Source organism: Dichotomopilus funicola (assembly GCF_033296635.1).
Source record: "Dichotomopilus funicola strain CBS 141.50 unplaced genomic scaffold C8A04scaffold_13, whole genome shotgun sequence".
Classification (NCBI taxonomy): domain Eukaryota; kingdom Fungi; phylum Ascomycota; class Sordariomycetes; order Sordariales; family Chaetomiaceae; genus Dichotomopilus; species Dichotomopilus funicola.
The window spans coordinates 31,034-48,091 of NW_026944034.1; the positions used below are offsets into that span (position 1 = coordinate 31,034).

The 17,058-nt window shown below is 54.1% G+C and overlaps 6 protein-coding genes across 6 annotated transcripts; 2 read left to right on the forward strand and 4 right to left on the reverse strand.

Annotated features, from left to right (window-relative positions):
- Positions 1–132: 132 nt before the first annotated feature.
- C8A04DRAFT_26428 (ubiquinone biosynthesis protein COQ4, mitochondrial) lies at positions 133–1,135 on the reverse strand (the record flags this gene model as incomplete). The annotated part of the gene is made up of 2 exons (XM_062779922.1): positions 133–797; positions 880–1,135. 2 exons carry the CDS (start codon positions 1,133–1,135, stop codon positions 133–135), a joined length of 921 nt encoding a protein of 306 aa, XP_062639056.1.
- Positions 1,136–1,699: 564 nt separating this feature from the next.
- C8A04DRAFT_10373 (ribosomal lysine N-methyltransferase set11) lies at positions 1,700–3,151 on the forward strand (the record flags this gene model as incomplete). The annotated part of the gene is made up of 4 exons (XM_062776557.1): positions 1,700–1,831; positions 1,910–2,365; positions 2,468–2,635; positions 2,744–3,151. The coding sequence occupies 4 exons, from the start codon at positions 1,700–1,702 to the stop codon at positions 3,149–3,151; spliced, it is 1,164 nt and encodes a 387-aa protein (XP_062639057.1).
- Positions 3,152–4,464: 1,313 nt separating this feature from the next.
- C8A04DRAFT_35504 (putative rrm domain-containing protein) lies at positions 4,465–5,809 on the reverse strand (the record flags this gene model as incomplete). Its single annotated transcript, XM_062783199.1, has 3 exons — positions 4,465–4,595; positions 4,690–5,291; positions 5,358–5,809. The coding sequence occupies 3 exons, from the start codon at positions 5,807–5,809 to the stop codon at positions 4,465–4,467; spliced, it is 1,185 nt and encodes a 394-aa protein (XP_062639058.1).
- Positions 5,810–7,200: 1,391 nt separating this feature from the next.
- C8A04DRAFT_26431 (WD40-repeat-containing domain protein) lies at positions 7,201–9,429 on the reverse strand (the record flags this gene model as incomplete). The annotated part of the gene is made up of 6 exons (XM_062779923.1): positions 7,201–7,334; positions 7,418–8,444; positions 8,506–8,610; positions 8,674–8,996; positions 9,088–9,147; positions 9,207–9,429. The coding sequence occupies 6 exons, from the start codon at positions 9,427–9,429 to the stop codon at positions 7,201–7,203; spliced, it is 1,872 nt and encodes a 623-aa protein (XP_062639059.1).
- A 1,319-nt stretch (positions 9,430–10,748) lies between these two features.
- Positions 10,749–12,634, forward strand: C8A04DRAFT_26432 (MmgE/PrpD family-domain-containing protein; the record flags this gene model as incomplete). The annotated part of the gene is made up of 3 exons (XM_062779924.1): positions 10,749–11,039; positions 11,148–11,931; positions 12,015–12,634. 3 exons carry the CDS (start codon positions 10,749–10,751, stop codon positions 12,632–12,634), a joined length of 1,695 nt encoding a protein of 564 aa, XP_062639060.1.
- Positions 12,635–16,244: 3,610 nt separating this feature from the next.
- C8A04DRAFT_10350 (uncharacterized protein) lies at positions 16,245–16,947 on the reverse strand (the record flags this gene model as incomplete). The annotated part of the gene is made up of 3 exons (XM_062776547.1): positions 16,245–16,517; positions 16,563–16,789; positions 16,899–16,947. The coding sequence occupies 3 exons, from the start codon at positions 16,945–16,947 to the stop codon at positions 16,245–16,247; spliced, it is 549 nt and encodes a 182-aa protein (XP_062639061.1).
- Between the last annotated feature and the right edge of the window lie 111 nt (positions 16,948–17,058).

Here is a 17,058-nt window from a genome sequence, read left to right on the forward strand (position 1 = left end):
GCGGTTTCCTATCGTTGCTTTGATGCGGTAATTCATTACCACGGGTGATTGATATTGCTACATGCAATACAGCCAAAGCTGCGGATCAGTTGTTACATTCTAGGCTCTTCCCTTCCGAGATATCAACAATTATTACACGGCCGTTCCAGCACTTTGCCCGGCCGCCTCCTGTTCCTTCTGTCTCCTCCGCTCCTCCCTCTCCTTCTTCCGAATATTCCTCAAATCCGGCGGCGGCTCGACCCCCAATTCCCGCCTCAACTCCCCCACATCCCTCTCCAACTGCTCCTCCCAATATACATTAATCACCTCCTGCGCCCGCAGCCCATTCCTCAGCGCCCAGGGCAGATACGTCTCCCTGAACCGCCCACGTTCACTCCTCTTCAGCGTCGCAGCCGCAAACACGCTAAACCCCGTCATCGGCAGCAGCGTATTCGCAAACTCAAACGCCTTCAACGCCACCTCCCCCTCCCGCACAACCGGCAACCCAGTCAGCGCATGATAGAAATCGTGACATTCCCGGTATCGCTGCATGACGTAGGCACACTCGGGATCGTCGATGTAGCGCACGTGTGCGCGTGTATCCGGGGAGACCCCTTCGCGGTCGAGCCAGGCTACGTAGGTGCCACCGACGGTGGTCGGGGGTAGGGAGCGGAGGTGGGGGAGGTTGAGGGAGGAGGAGGTGATGCGCGGTCGGTCGCGGAGAATGCGTCGGCCGGTGGGGGAGGCGAGCATGGCGTCGCGGAGACGGTAGATGAAATAGGGGGTTGCGGTGGCTTCGGCGAAGGCGGCGATGAGGTCTGGGAAAGGGGGGTTTGGTTAGTTGAACTGGGAGAGCGAGACATGGAAAAGTGTAGGTGGGCTAGGTCGGTCACGTCTTACCTCCTCGTCGTGGATCGCGGAGGGACATCACTCCGGAACCGATGGCTAAAGCGGCCTTTTCTATCCTGGTAAGGGGGACATGGCCGGGGTAGTTTGGTGGTGGGCGGCTGAGACTTGAGAGGGAGAAAGGTCGAGAGTTGGTTGTGTTTGAGACGTCAAGCGTTGCTGTTGCTGCTGCTGCTAATGTTGTGGGTCGCCAGAGGGTATTGTTGTTGCGGGCTACAAGAGCCGTGGTGCGTCTAAGGGTCACCTCCATGGCCAATTGAATCCGGCACTCCAAGATCGCATCCTTTGTGTCGGGCCGGGTTCCGGTCCGGGCGAAGTCGTTGGGTGACCCGGCAGTGGTTCACTTAATCGGAGCTCGGAGTTCTGTTTGGGTGAGAGTTCGGCCGGCCGGCAAGAACCACAGATCGGGAGAAAAGTGGTAACCCTAACCCTGACCAATTGTGTGATAATGTGTGACTCCTTTTTCACTATCATGCGGGAAAGAATTACATCCTCGCACGTCGACGACATCCCCGTCGATAAAGCGGTCCTATGACTCAAGAACTTGAGCAATGAATAATAACGGGAAAGAGTGAATGCTACTACACGCAATGATGCGATTTAGGGAATAGAAAGTGTTTCCAACAGCGACGGGGTTTGATCTTTGTTTCTTTCCACCCCCACCGCGACTCACGAGCCCGTTGTCGTTCATTCGCTTCACAACTCCGGGCTGCGAGACTTGGAGAACTAAATTCCCGTGGCGTATTAGCCCATAATTTATCAAACAAAGCTTCAAACCGAGACCCATTTTCAAACTCCTCCTCGCATCTCCAAAATGGATTCAGACAAGGTCATCTACGAGAAGCTCATTGAGTGGGCGGAGACCAAGGGCGTGAAGCTCAATGGGGTCATGCCTTGGGCTTTGGATGGCCGCGGTATAGGAGTCGTGGCCGTCAAGAACATCAAGGTATGAAATCCTATCGAGTATTCCCCTATTGGGCTTACTTGGTCGGGTATGTTCGTGTACTGAATCTCTTTTTACTAGGAGGGAGACCAGATTCTCCTGGTTCCCAACTCCGCGCTTCGCTCTCTCGACACTGCCAGGCCAGAGATCAAGCAGAACATCCCCAAGGACGCCAGTGTGCAGGCGATTTTGGCCCTCGAGTTGGCCCTCGACAAGCCCAACACCGGCTATGATGCCTGGGTTGCTGTGACTCCGTCGCGGGAGTCGATCATGACTCTTCTCCCGATGGTCTGGGACCATCGACTTCACCAATATCTCCCAAAGCCGGCGCTAGCACTGCTTCGTAAACAACAGGCCAAATTTAACCGCGACTGGGCTGCTGTTCAGCAGATGCCGGCCTTCGCGGGTGAAGAGGCAACCATCACGCGGTCCGAATTCATGTATTACTGGTTGCTGATCAACACTCGCACCTTTTACCATGAGACTCCGCAGACCGCCCTGCTCCCATCAGGTGATAAGATGGTTTTACAGCCTGTTGTAAGTCACTCTCGCTTCCCTAAAACCCCACACACCCCCTTGTGGCGATGTTTCTGCAAGATGTTTCTGAAAAACGATAAATTCCTCTGACCTCGAGTCCAGGCCGATCTCTTCAACCACGGCTCAAAAGGCTGCGACGTCAAGTTCACATCCGCAGGCTGCACCATCACAGCCGATCGCGCCTACGAAGTCGGCGACGAGATCCAAATCTGTTACGGCAGGCACCACAACGACTTCCTCCTTGTTGAGTACGGCTTCATCCTCGGCGGCGTCGAGACCGACGACGACACGGAGGAAACCGACGAGGACAACCATGAGAACAACATCGACCCACAGAGCTACGAAGCCCTCGCCAAGGCGAAAGCCAAAGCCAACAAGATCAACACCTGGGATGAAGCATGCATCGACGACGCCATCCTGCCCTCCCTCAACCGCGAACAGCGCTCCATCCTCGAAGAGCGCGATTTCCTAGGCAACTATGTCCTTGACGCCAACGAGGTCTGCTACCGCACACAGGTTGCGCTGCGTCTGCTGTGCCTCTCGTCCTACGAGGAGTGGAACCGGCTTGTCACCGACGGCGAGGACGGCGGCGAGGCGTTGCAAAAGGAGGTTGATGGCCGGTTGGTGGATATGCTGGAGAGGTATGAGCTGGTGGTGGAGCGCAAGATTCGCGAGGTGGAGGCGCTGGAGGAGGTCGGTCAGGCTTGCCAGCGTGAGATTCTGGTTACGCGCTGGCGCCAGATTTTGAAGCTTGTGGAGGACACCATTGATCGCCTTTACGTCTGATTGAGGAAGGGGGTTAACTAGGAGGAAACATGGGATATGGAGGCGATTTTGCGAGATGATCTCGTACTATGGTGGTTGAGATCCGTGATGATTTTCGACGAAGGTTGATTTTGACACCGCCGAGTTTTCGGAACTAGGTCTTGACGACGTTGGTTTGACAACGTTGGTTTCACGACATTGGTTTCACCGCGTTGGTTTTACACACCTTCATGCTGGTCAGTTAGCTCCGCGACGACGACGCGGGACTTACACACCAGCGGTGTGACCACGATATGGTTTTGACTTCGACAACGCCTGCTTCACAACGATAAGTTTTAGGCTTTCCCCGATCAGAGGATGGACCTTCGCCAAGAAAGATAACAACAAACGGGCAAAACGAGACCATTTGATCTCAACCGTCAGATATAACATAGCTAGCTAGCTGGCCCCTTAGCGGGGCGCAATGGAAAACTTTGCTTGAAATGATTGATTCCAATACCATCCATGAAATGAACTCCCAGGCAGATCTGGCATCACTGCCGTTGCTTTGGTGAAGCCCGCCAAACTACCTGGTAGCTCGCTCCTAAACTCCATGACGCGATAGTCAAATCCTATGACAACCTGGTATCTCCGACACAAACCCCTCCATCTTGAAACGGAGAAACTGAAACTGATATCACCAAGGCCCCTTGTAGGCACCATCTCAAGGCCATCACGTACATACACCCTACAGGTTCATAATACACAAGCACATTCCAAACACCCATTCCACATACATATCATCACACAGCGCCGCGCAACCATAAAAATGCGGAAACCAAAAACCAAAAACACCACGTGAAACAAAAGAGAACCCTTGAACTAATTCGGAAATTTAAAAGATCAACGTATGTGTGATTCATTTTTGTTATGATGGAACCTGATGAACTTCTGTGGAGGATCCGCCCTTCTCATTTAGAAAACCTGTCCGTACCTGTCCCAACGCCAGTTCGATCGTCAAGTCGACGAGATAGAAGGAAAGAAAAAAGGGAAAAGAAAGCTGAAAGGAGATTGGGGGTTGGATCAGATGAGCCGTCTTTAGCGGTAATCCTGGCGGTGAAGCTCCTAGTTTTTCTGAGACCTGTTTATACTCATGTTGTGGAACTTGAATGAGGAAGGAAGGTGACCGCTTTGCCCTTTCAACCCAACCCGTCCGTCCACGACTTCGTGGCTCGCCCGACTTTTCGGACGGCAACTACGAGTAAAACCAAAATAGGAACTCAAGAAGACTTGGGAGCTTCGATGGCGGTAGAGTAGCGTCCTCCCTACTTGAAGCGAACGACGTGGGCAGAGTTCTACTCGCCGCGCGCACGTTTCGCGCCGTGGGGGTTCTGCCATTCGTTGGACTGGCCACCGCCACCTCCTCCACCGCCGCCACCGCCGCCGAAGAAGGCCGCGTTGAAGCCGGGTTGCATACCTTGGAAGCCTATTGGGTGGGAGGATGTCGAAGGTTAGATTCAAGGACAAAACAAACAGTTGGGAAGGAAAGAGCGTGCGCGAATCGCGGTTGTCAAACTTACCGGGCATACCACCAGCCATGGGACCGCCCATCATGCCCATACCGCCCATAGGTCCTCCCATACCTCCCATGGGCATTCCGCCGCCCATAGGCATACCACCCATCATGTTCATACCGCCCCCGCGGCCACCGCGCATGCCACCTCCGCCGCGCATACCCCCACCCATCATACCACCGCGGTTGAAGCCACCGCCGAAACCACCGCCACCCATGGGGTTATTGAAACCGCCCATGTTGTTCGCGTTGAACGAGTTCATGTTAGTGTTGGGGAAGTTACGGTTGAAGCCGCCCTGGTTCATGCCACCTCCGCGAGGGTTATTGTAGCCCCCACGGCCACCACGGAAACCACTGAAGTTGTTGTTGTTGTTGTTAAAGTTGCTGCTGCGGTCGTTGTACGAAGTTGGGGCCGGGCGGTTGGGGGCATCCTTGGAAGCCCGGTTCGGAGCATCCTTGGGTAAGGTGCGGAATGGGTTGTGCGATGGGGCCGAGTAGATGACGGTGTGTCTCTTCTGACCCGGCTGGCTGTTCTCATTGTTCAGAGCATCGATTTTGTGCTTCGTGGCGGTAGCGGCCTGCTGGGAGACGAATTCGACATACGCTTGGCTGTTGTTCATGTGGTTAGACTGGGCGGGCTAAACACACATATGCGTCCGACGAGAGGAAGCTTACCCTTTGCTCTTTCCGTTGATCTTGTGCTCGCTGAAAGTGATGTCCTTGAGCTCTCCCTCGCAACCGGCTTGGCGGATCCAGCCACGGATGTCATCGTCGGTGTTCCACCAATTAAGTTCGGAAACCATGAGAGCAGTGGTAGCGCCAGGATCAACTGGGCGCTCGTCGGAGCCTTCCTTGCGTTTGACACCCTGCTGCGGGCGTGGAGCAGGGCTCTGAGACTGGGTTTGACCAGCGCCGGCATCATCCATGTGGTCCTTGGGTTCCTCTTGGTAATCGTCCTCGGGGTTACCATGCTCGCCATTGGCCTCGTGGGTCTCATCGCCCTCGTAGCCGTGATCGTCGTGGCCATGGCCCTGGTCATTGTGGTCGCCATGGTCGCCGTGGTCGTTGTCGCCGCCTTCGTTGGCGTCATCGCCATAGACGTCAATCTCGAACTCCTCTTCAGCCATGATGAGATGCTTTCCTAGTGGAGACTTGTCCGTCGAAAGCTGCGAAGAAGGGCGGTTGGAAACCTGCTGTTTGGTGATAATTCAAGCTTGAATTGAGCGCCTGGCTATGGATTAGAAATACAGGAACATCGTGAAGGTAGAATCCCATTCCGCAACCGAGTAAAAGGCCCCCTGCCTCTGCCCTTGACCCGGCTGCGCGCTGGTGTGAAAACTCGCTCGATGCAGGCGACCGACCAACCGTCTCATCGATAGCATCGCGAGAAAAGCGACAAAAGCAAACAAAAGCAAGAACACCAGATGAAACGAAACTTGAAATCAAATGAGAAGCGGAAGCAAACGAGGCAAGGAAAGAACAAACGAAGGTAAAAAGCACATCATACGTACAGTCCAATCCCAGGACACAACAATCACCACCGAGATTGAGGAGTTGTCCGCTTGTAAGAGAGAAAGAGTCCCAAGACGCCGCTCTGTGCTGACAGTCTTTGTACAGGAGTCAGGCGCCGTGTCTTCGGTCCTTAATATTTCTTCCCCTTGCCCGCACTCCCAAATATCTTGCTGTCCTTCAAGACAAGTACAGGCAGGTGAGTAGCGTAGGCTCTCACGCTGTTTGCGTTGGACTTCTTGTGACTTCTTTTCACTCCACTCGTGCGCCCAACCCGATTGCGAGACCTTGGGCGGGGCTCTGTGGCGCTGTGCCTTTCTTCCCTCCTTCTAGAACAACGGGAGTCCCGGAAAAACCTGTGGTTAGTGTTCGACCGGATGGCGGGGTTCGAAATGCTCAGGCGGCCAGTCACAGATTGATGGCTCGATTCCGGGGTCTCGTAATCGTTATGTCGAGTGGTTTTCGGGTATGTACCGGATCGTCGGGACGAAATCGGAAAAGGAAATTCAAAATCTGGTCACCAACCAGAAAGAGGGCGGTTCAGACGATGACGCGACGAGAACAGCGACCCGACGAAATGGAGGTCGCGTTTGGAGCTGATGATTGAAGAAAGTTAGGAAAAGAGCAGGTCGCACAAGGGAAGTGGTCGAAGCTTCGCGTTCCGTCGCATTTCAATCGCAGCGGCAAGGCTGATGCAGTGGACCGTTGCCAGGGTCTCTTATCTTATCAGGTATCCTTCGTGTTACAGAATCGAGTGATGGAGCTCGAACTAGGGTTAGGGTTCACTATGAACATTCCACTGCTCTATGGAATCCAAATTCTCACAACTTGCCCGTTGAAACCAATGAATAACTTACAGTTCCCACTTGAATATAGCTACTTAACATCCTTAAAATACTGCTACTCTAACGCCGAACGTTATCCTGAGAGAACGATTGGACACCAGTTTCAAATCCACCTACTGTGCCCCCTTCTCCCCCACATCTCATACACTATTGATCCCAAAACTTTAAGGGTGCCATGGCTCCAGCTTCTCATTCACAGATACACCCATAACCGGATCGCCCTCATCAGAATCACCCTCGTTGAACGAGTGAAGCGACGCAGTCCCCACCTCATAGGACGACCCGCCCCAGGATGAAGCTGTCCAGTTTTAGCGTTAGTTCACGAAAGAAGAGGAGAGGATCAGAGAGAGAAGAAACAGAAAAGGTGGGAAGAACACATACCAACTAACATAGGCGCATTCGGATGCCAGCCCACATCCCGGACCATCGACTCCCACCCGTTCCCCCGACGGTGTGCCGCATACCTCCTACCCATCGGCCGGAACCCCTGCATCTTCGTGGCGGAGCGAACATCAATCTTGGCAGCAAGAGTAGCATCCAGGTTCCAGACGTAGACAAACCCGTCGTGGCTACCGGAGCATACATATCGGGAGTCGGTGCTACCTGGTGGGGAGAAATGGCAACGCAGCAGCGTACGCTGGACCTTGTGGCCGCGGAAGGTCACGAGCGAGTTGTCGTGCGGGTGGCGGAACCACTGGTAGTCTTCGTACTCTTGCCAGCGGTAGTCGTACTCGTACTCGCGGGTCCGTGTGGCGGCGGTTGCGTCGACGGCTTCGAATTGTGCGGTCGACATGGCCTTGCGCAAGTCCCAGAGTTTCATGCTCTGGTCTTTGCCGTTGCTCAGGACGTACCGCCCATCACCCTTGCTGTCGATGTAGGTAAGTCCTTCAGTGTGGCCGACAAATGCGCCGGCCTCTCGCCCGTCGCCTAAGCTGCGCGTGTCCCAGACTTTGATTGTGCAATCATCGGAGCCGGAGTACAGGATGTGGGGGGATGATTTGTCGGCAAAGCAGACCGCGTTGACGTCGTCGGTATGGCCTTCAACGTGGTACAGCGCCTTGCGCCGCTCAATGTCGTACATCACGATCGAGCGGACGTTGGTCCCGGCTAGAATATGGCGTCCGTCGCCTGAGAAGCGAACAGAGAAGATGGCGAAGCCGCCAAACATGTATTCGTTGTTGCGGAGATGACCTCCATCAGCGAGGTTAAGAGAGTACGGGTCACCCGTGTCGTTCGGGTCCGTGGCAGCGATGCCGACGTGTGGTTGGAGGGACGAGAAGGCGAGCCACTTGTTGTCTGGGCTAAGGTCCGCGTCGGTCATGGTCCACTGCCCGAAGGGATAATGGATTGTTTTGTAGTGCTTCCAGTTGTATGGACTTGATGTGTCGTAAAGGCGAACCTTGAAGTCCTAAGGGTGTGTTAGTGTGTTCCCTCAGCCCCCTATCAGGCCGTTACAGAGGCGTACTTACCTTTACGCATGCATAAAAGAAGTTGCCGTCAGCCGAAAACTGTCCGCAGCACACAGGATCGTCGTATCTAATAACCATCTCGGGTTTGGTCGATGGGAGCATGGACTATTGCGGTCACTTAGCCTTGATAAAGTCTTAGTAACATCAAGGGGGATAACCAGTTCATACCTGAGCCATGAGGCCTTGGTTCCCGTTCCCTCCAGACGAGCCCGTGAGCCCTAGCTCGCGGTCTAAAATTCGACGAGCTAGAGCTTTGCGAGCGGGAATCCTGGGATCGTTGGCACCAAAAGCGCCGGAGTCCATCAGTTTCCTGCCTTCTTCACTAGGCACCTTGGGAAAATCGGGGGCAGCGCTACCCCCAGATTCCCAAAGGCTTCGTTGGCCGGTCGGGTCGTCGTCGTCGTCTCCTAGTATCCCCGGGCCGATGTACTGGTTTCGAAGAAGGGCCAAAAACTCTCGTTGGGAGAGGAACGGACGCCATGTTCGCCGGGCTAGGGAATAGTCAGTGACACAGTCAGTTGCCTAAAAATGCCACTCGGCTTGCACCCATGAAGGAGCTCCAGAGTGTCAGGGAAGACTCACCACCTTCCGTGGAACCATCACCCGCTTCTTGAATCAACACTTCAAACTGGATCTCGTGGCCTTGCACGTAGGTCCGTTAGTGACAGATCCGGGGACGAAAAGTCTTGGTTCAAACTTACCTGCACCCTCACCTTCATCGTCGTCGTCATCATCCTCATCTTCATCTTCGTCCTCGTCTTCATCTTCATCTTCGTCCTCCTCGGCGTTGCCCACTACATAATCCTCATCATCATCCTCATCATCATCATTATCGTCATGCTCTTGCTCCTCTACAGCATCTGACCACGCCTCCCTGCCATGCTCAAGTAGCTCATCCCTATGATCCGAATATTCCTCACTCATTGTGGCAACCTGACTGTCAACTTTCAAGTGCGAGCCCAAGAAAAATCAGCCAGGAAACCTGTCGCGTGCGATATCGTCGGGATTTATGCGGACCGTTTACAATGACGTTTTCGAGAATGGTGGGGATAGCTAGGAGGTGAGGGATGACAAAAGTGAATAATGGTGCTCATGCCAAGGTCGGTAGAGTTAATAGGTGAATTCTAGTATTATATCGCTGTAAAATTTTTGGAAGTATTCGTAGAGCATGAGTATTAAGGTAAGAAAGCTATCGTTCTTTGTCTGCTCACTTCACCCCGACCCCGCGGTATGCTTGAGCTAATCGGAAGGCCTGGGACTTGACAGCAATGTCAGTGGCGGCGGGGTTGCGACTCTCCCGATTGAGCGGAGTTTAGGCCCGGATTTAGTTTTGCTACAAAGACGATGACAAACCAGCACGATTACACAACCCTAACCCCTTTTACATAGTACACGGGAATAAATAAGGCTCCAGGTACTAAACGAGAGACGGAAATTCCAAACAATTGAGGACTTATCATGGCCCCTTTCCTAACATGGAAATCCAAATTCAAAAGGTGTGAGTATTCGACTTGAACTTTACGAATGTTGAAACTAACTAATGCCTGGCGCGCACAATTGAGGTTTCTTTACGTCATGGCCTTCAGGTTTTCACAACACACGGAAACAAGGAGTTCTCAATGCCAGACACGGAGAGCCATACGGTTGAAATAAGCATTGATCAACCACATGCTGGCCTTGAATCTGATCGAGCATTGCTGGCCTCGGCAGCGGCGCCGGCTGTCCGTCTCAACAATATCGGGCTTGGCGCCAAGGGGCCTGCCGGGTCGGAGCCGAGCCGGATCAACGGGGGATGTCGGAACTCAGCCTTGGAGGAACTTTTGGACATTGGGCAGTGGGCAATGGCCACTATGGTCTACACTCCTATGTACTAGGGCCGGCTGTAGTTACTGATGGACAGATCTTGACAACTTTTCACCACGATATCCCCGAGGCCAAGGCCAGATCCCCTTGTCCAAGTATGTCACGGAGAAAGCAGCCGGGCTTGCTTGGCCTCTCACAGCGGCACACATCTGGGGCAGAGCAGGGGTCGGGACAGTCCTGGTGGGGCAAGTTTCGGCATACCGCGGCAAAAGAACCCCCGCTGGTGCGGTCGAAGCTTCGGTCACGGGCTTTCATGAGAGACAACATTCATCCCGCAAATAAAACCCCCCTTTTTTTTCTCGATTTTTTTCACGAGCCTCCAGTGGAAACTACACCAATTGACCAGCAGAATAAGAGTTGCATACACTTCCGGGGCAACCATGTCTGCTGCGATTAACCGCGGACTGCGTCAGGCAACGAGACACCTTCAACGTTCGTGCCCAGCCTCGGCTTTGCGCCCACTTGGAGCGGCCGCGGCTTTCAAGAACACCACTGCTGCCCCCCTCTCTGTTGCTGCCACACACGCGCGTACCAGCAACTTTTCCACCATGGCCGCTCTCCAGTCCGCCAGCGCCGCGACGCCCTCGCCCTCCACCGGCAAGGGCTACGATCCTGAGATTCTAGATATCGCGAGCTATGTGCACAACCAGAAAATCGACTCGGATCTTGCAGTTAGTGGGGTTTTTTTCTGGGGTCCCCTTCGACCCCTCTACCCCTCTAGCCTGACCTATCTACGCCCCGCGATTTGGCTTTTGAGCTGACAACCACGTCCTAACTAGTTCGACACGGCGCGATGGGTGTTTCTCGACACCATTGGCTGCGGCCTCGAGGCCCTGCGGTTCAAGGAGTGCACCAAGCTCCTGGGACCCATCGTCCCCGGTACTACGGTCCCCTCAGGCACCAAGGTGCCCGGCACCGACTTCCAACTCGACCCGGTCAACGGAGCGTTCAACATCGGCACCATGATCCGGTGGCTCGACTACAACGACTGCTGGCTGGCCGCTGAATGGGGCCACCCCAGCGACAACCTGGGCGCCATCCTCGCTGTCGCCGACTGGGCCACGCGGACGAACAAGGCCGGCGGCCCGCACAAGGTCGCCAACGGCAAACTCTTCACCATCCGTGACGTGCTCGAGGGCATGATCAAGGCCCACGAAATCCAGGGCTGCCTCGCCCTGCTCAACTCCTATAACAAGGTTGGCCTGGACCACGTCGTCCTCGTCAAGGTTGCCAGCACTGCCGTCGTCAGCAAGATGCTGGGTCTTTCCGAGAAGCAGACCGCCGACGCCATCACCCAAGCCTGGGTTGACGGCCAGAGCCTGCGGACCTACCGCCACACCCCCAACACCATGTCCCGCAAGTCGTGGGCCGCCGGCGACGCTTGCCAGCGCGCTGTGAACCTGGCCCTCAAGGTGCTCAAGGGCGAGTCGGGCATCCCCACTGTGCTGTCCGCTCCCACTTGGGGCTTCTACGACGTCCTGTTCAAGGGCAAGAAGTTCGAGTTCCAGCGCGGCTACGGCAGCTACGTCATGGAGAACGTGCTCTTCAAGGTCTCGTATCCTGGTGCGTATTCCCCCGTTAACCCCCGCCAGGCGGCTATGAACGCCAGATGAGACGAGACAACGTATCACTAACCAATGGATTAGCCGAATTCCACTCTCAAACCGCCGTCGAGGCGTCGGAAAAGATCTACCACCAGCTCAAGGAGATGGGCAAATCGGCCGCCGACATCAAGGCCGTCACTTGCCGCACGCACGAGGCCTGCGTCCGCATCATCGACAAGCAGTTCAAGCCCATGGACAACTTTGCCGACCGCGACCACTGCATCCAGTACATGTGCTCCGTCATGCTCACCTTCGGCCGCCTGACCGCCGGCGACTACCCCGACGGCTCCGAGGCCGCGACCTCCGAGCTGGTCGAATCGCTCCGCAAGAAGATCAAGTGCGTCGAGGACCCGCAGTTCACCGCCGACTACCACGACCCGGCGCTGCGCACCATCAGCAACGGCCTGACCGTCGAGCTCAACGACGGCACTGTTCTCCCCGAGGTTGTCATCGAGGCGCCCCTCGGCCACCGCCTGCGCCGCGAGGAGGCCAAGCCCCACATTCTCGCCAAGTTCAAGCGTCACCTCGAGCCGCACTACTCGGCCGACAAGGTCCAGAAGCTTGTCGAACTCGGCCAGGACCCGGCCAAGCTCGAGGCGCTGAGCGTTGATGAGTATGTCGACCTGTACGTTTCGAAGGACAGCAAGTTCCTCAAGCAATAAAAGGCGTCCAAGGTGAAGGCTATGAATATAATGTGTAGATGAAATAGAAAAAATATTCTGTTACGTTGGAATTACATGTCCTGGTTGGCATCTACACGTACTTAACGTTACCTTGGCCTGTCTTACTTACACCGAACACCTCGCCGGCTAAAGCCGCAAATCACCGGCTTCACAGCCCCCCCTCCTTCCCAAATCGCAAATCCCTCCTCCCAAGGGATAAGATATCCCGTGCGACAGGCCGTGTTGAGCCTCCAATATTTTGAGGTTAAACAATTAATGACCGAACATGCGGGGAACCCAACCCCCTCCTTACCAACCTTGGCTGGTTCCATTCCACGGCACTTGTTAATTAACAGTCCATTTCTCGTATGTCAAATATCGCATCATTCCGAATCATCATCACCAAAACCAGCAGGCCGAGGGAGGATCTGAATTGGAGACCACATGGTCAGTGTGGAAGGATGGCTGCGGATTATCATCTCCTGGAGTGGGTTATTTTGGAGCGGTTTATCCTTTTGTATCCTTTTGGTACGGAGTGACGGAGCACTGTCCGTGTCCACACACCCGGCGTTGGATCCGATTCCATGTCTACACATCACGTCATGATGTTCGATGCCCAAAGGTGGTAAGTTGTAACGCTCGTAACGTTAGCGATTGCGCCGGCAAGGAAATACCACGGCCTCGCACAGATTGCTCTCGAGTCTCCTCCGACGAAGGGAGAGAAGTAACAACCATTGTGGTCTCGCACCCCCCCTCCATATGCTGCTTGAATTAAGGTCAAGCTGATCTGAGACAAGCTAAGGCACAACAAGCCCAAGTTAGATCTCTGTTTCAATCGATCACCAGATCATCAAAAGCGAATTAGGATCAAGGGAAGCAGTTTCAAAAGGAGACGCAGAGGAAGAAAACAAAGGAGAAAAGCTGAAAATGCGTGCATGTTCCAACCTTTGCAGTCTCGGTCCGCAGTCACACGTTTTGGGGTAGCGCCCTGCAACGCCCCCAACGGCTCCGACGCCCACACAGACACTTCCATACCCCTCCTCATCCGCCCGCGAATCTGGATCTCTCGATCCATCGATCCTTGTCACGATGGTGTCACCCTCACAACCACGCTTTTTTTTTGGTTCGGTGTGGGTGGCGATGCCCCGCAGTACTACATTGTTACTTATCTGTACACTACACTAGGTATGCTTGGATAAGTGATGAGTGAGTCCGTGAGCTGGAGGCCCGTCAATTGGTCCCGGCGACATGACCGAGAACCTGAGGAGAGCCCGGGCATTCCGTGATGCGATCGTTTTGCGATTGGCGCTTTTCGATCTCGCATTGTCTGAGAGTATGAAGAGAGAAGGATGCGGCGGCTCACACTAAGGAGTTTTCTTACTCAGTTGGAGAGAAAAAGCACGCGGCTGCTTCTTCGGGCCCGACCTCGAGCCGGTGAATGTTGGAGGGTTGTGGTTGTGGATATTGTGGATATTGTGGAAGAGGTCCCGGCCGTTTCAATTCGACAATTGGGTGATAAGTGAGTTGGGTTGGACCGCGCATTGCATGACCGGCCGTTGAACGAGCGCGTGGCTCCGACATGTTGGGCGAGGGGTAACTAATGTCTCGGGGGGTCGACGGAGATGAAATGGCCGATCTGGTTGGTGATGGCGTTGGTTGTTTGCTTGAGACTGCACTGGGAAAGGGTTGGATCTAATCTTTTTTTCCAACAAGTGTTGCTGGGGAAAGAGAAGGTATGACGCGATACGCGATGATAACAGTACAACGCTGGCAGCAAGGACGGCACAGCATGCTCCCGAACGCACAGACGGGAGGGGAGCAAAAACAAGGCTAAACTCCCTGTTCCTCCCCTCCTCCCCACTGAAGTTAACGTTGATCTCGCCATCTTTGCACTCCTCCCTCGACATCGTGCACAGTACCGTAACAGTACAGTAACCTGATCTCCAGACGCTACTAGGGTCTAGAATCAAGACGGTTGAACTCCGCCATGGCACTTGCAGGAGGAGCTTACATTAGCTCCCCAGCTATGACAGGCATCGGACGCATCTCATCGTCAGCGACGACACATGGTTCTTCCTTGCGACGTGGGGCGGGAAGACCAATGGTTGCGTCCGATCCCATCGAACAAGTTCATTCTGAGCCATCTCGTCCAATGGGTTTCCTCTCCGTCCGATCCCTTGTTGGGTGTTGGAATCACTGGCTCACCGGGACTGGGAGGCAGATTTTCTCGGGTTTCTCATGAGGTCGACCGAGTCGATCGTTGTCATTCAAGTTTGAATTGTTGGCGGATGGCTCGGCTCTTATCTATGTACTCCTCCTCCCTTGTGAGGAGGTCTGGTCGACAATATCCATTCCATTCCACCGTGAGCTATCTTAGATAGATACACACAGACGTCCTCGGGTGCTGGCCCATTTAGTTGACACCTCCTCGCACCTTCACCCCTCTCTTTCCACTCTTCCAATCCCGATTGACTTTTGTATATAAGCCCCCGGCACATTACTTGCTCCGTGTTGGCCACTCATCGACCACACTGGAACCCAACGGGTACCAGTCCCGAGCAACCTAATACCCCACCACCATCTTAACCATATCCTCCACCTTGGACTATATCCTCCATCGTATCAAGATGGATGTTTGCTATTGTTCAAATTTTTATGTACGTCTAATTACCTCTGTGGGTATTCGTTTTCAGCAGCTAACCGCTTGATTCTTGTCCCATGCAGTCCGCCATCAGATGCACCAACACTGTGGGCAAGTTCGGTGAACGATGTAGACTGTGTACCGTAAGTTGAAACACCAACTCGTCACCCTCCCCAACCCCGTTAGACACCTGCAAAGATAGAGAACCCAATACCAACCGCCCCCCAGATCATGAACAGCGGTACCTCCCTCACGCCAGGCCGTCTCCCCGAGGACTGTCTCTGGCTCGCCTCCCGGCCCCCTCAAAATCCAGAGCCCCCGAGAGACGAGCGAGACAACGACGACCACCCGGCTTCGGAAAAGAGCGGCAGTACTTCCCGTCGACGGTCGTGGTATCTAGAGAGTTTGCTCAGGACGTCATCATCTTCGTCGTCGTTGTCTAAGAGGGTATCATCGGAAATAGGCGCGTGGTGGAGTGGGAGAGGTGGGACGCCGTAGGGTGGTGTGTGTAAAAATGGTGTTATGTGTGTGTGTTGGTGAAGCGGCGTTTGGAGTTGGTTGGTTCTTTTTAACGGCTTGGGGAAGCATAAAATGGTTGCACGGTACTAGAGCAATGGTCACTGAATAGGGGCGTTGTGGGGTTCCGGGCATAGTGAGTTTAAGGAGTATGCTTACACTAGTTGTGTGTTCTATAAAAATATCTTTAAGTATAATGGAGTTCGTACATGTGTGCCCTTCGTCTGCTGAAAATAACACTTCTACTAACGCCACTAGTCATACCGTTTGTTCCACCGTGATACCCCTCCCAATGCATACTGATTTCCCATCCGTAAACCATCATATTCGTAGCTCGAAACACTCGCCCCAAAGGAATCCAATACTGTCCACATCATCAATCTGGCATCACGTACCCACACTTCACTGCCCCTATTGTTCCAGAAAGAACATGCTACACTTAACGGTGCCTCCTTACCACAACCGACGTTGGTAATACCCCCTCTCCTGACCCTGAGAAAGCTTCATAATCTCCTCCTTGATCCGCCGCCGCCGCTCAGCTCGACTCATCGGTTTCTGCTCCTCCGCGTCGTCTTGCAGTTTCCCATCGTTCCCGTCCTGCTTTTCGACACTGTCCTGTTTGTTGAGGGGTCCCACCAATTTAGCCTGGCTCTCGGCCTTCCCGCCATTCCCGGAAGTGGTCGTCTTGGTGGGTTGTTTGTCCTCTGCCGGCGGGGACTTGACGACCTTTTCGGGTACCGGGTCCGCCTTAGAGGGTGATGTTTGCTTGACCTGGATAACGGTTTGATCGTTTGACTTGCTGTTGCTATCGCTCTTCCCGTCGTCGAGGATGATGACTGTCCCGTCTGGTAACTCTGTTGTCGACTGCTTAAACCGATCAGGGAGGAATATCTTGGGTGATGGGCGTGGCGCTGGTTTGATGGCCTGCCGTAGATCTCTTAGGGTGCGTTGCTGGAGTGCATAGCCGCTGAGGAAGAGGGCGGCGGTGCATAAGAAGACTTGAGGGGACGAAGCGTCAGTTTTGGGATTGTTTTTAGGGGGTGACACAGCAGAGCGATTGAAGGGCAAACATTGTAAATCAAAGTTAAACAACGGAAAACTGCATACTAATTCCGGATGAGACGGCTATGGATACTTGCCCCGAGGTGAGCAGCATTCTTCTTCCTTTGTGCGCGGGGCTCGCTCGGGTTCGAAAATATTGATCAACTGACTGAATAGTCGTGAAATGGCCGTCGCCCTTGTTATGAATATTTGCAAAGTGATATGT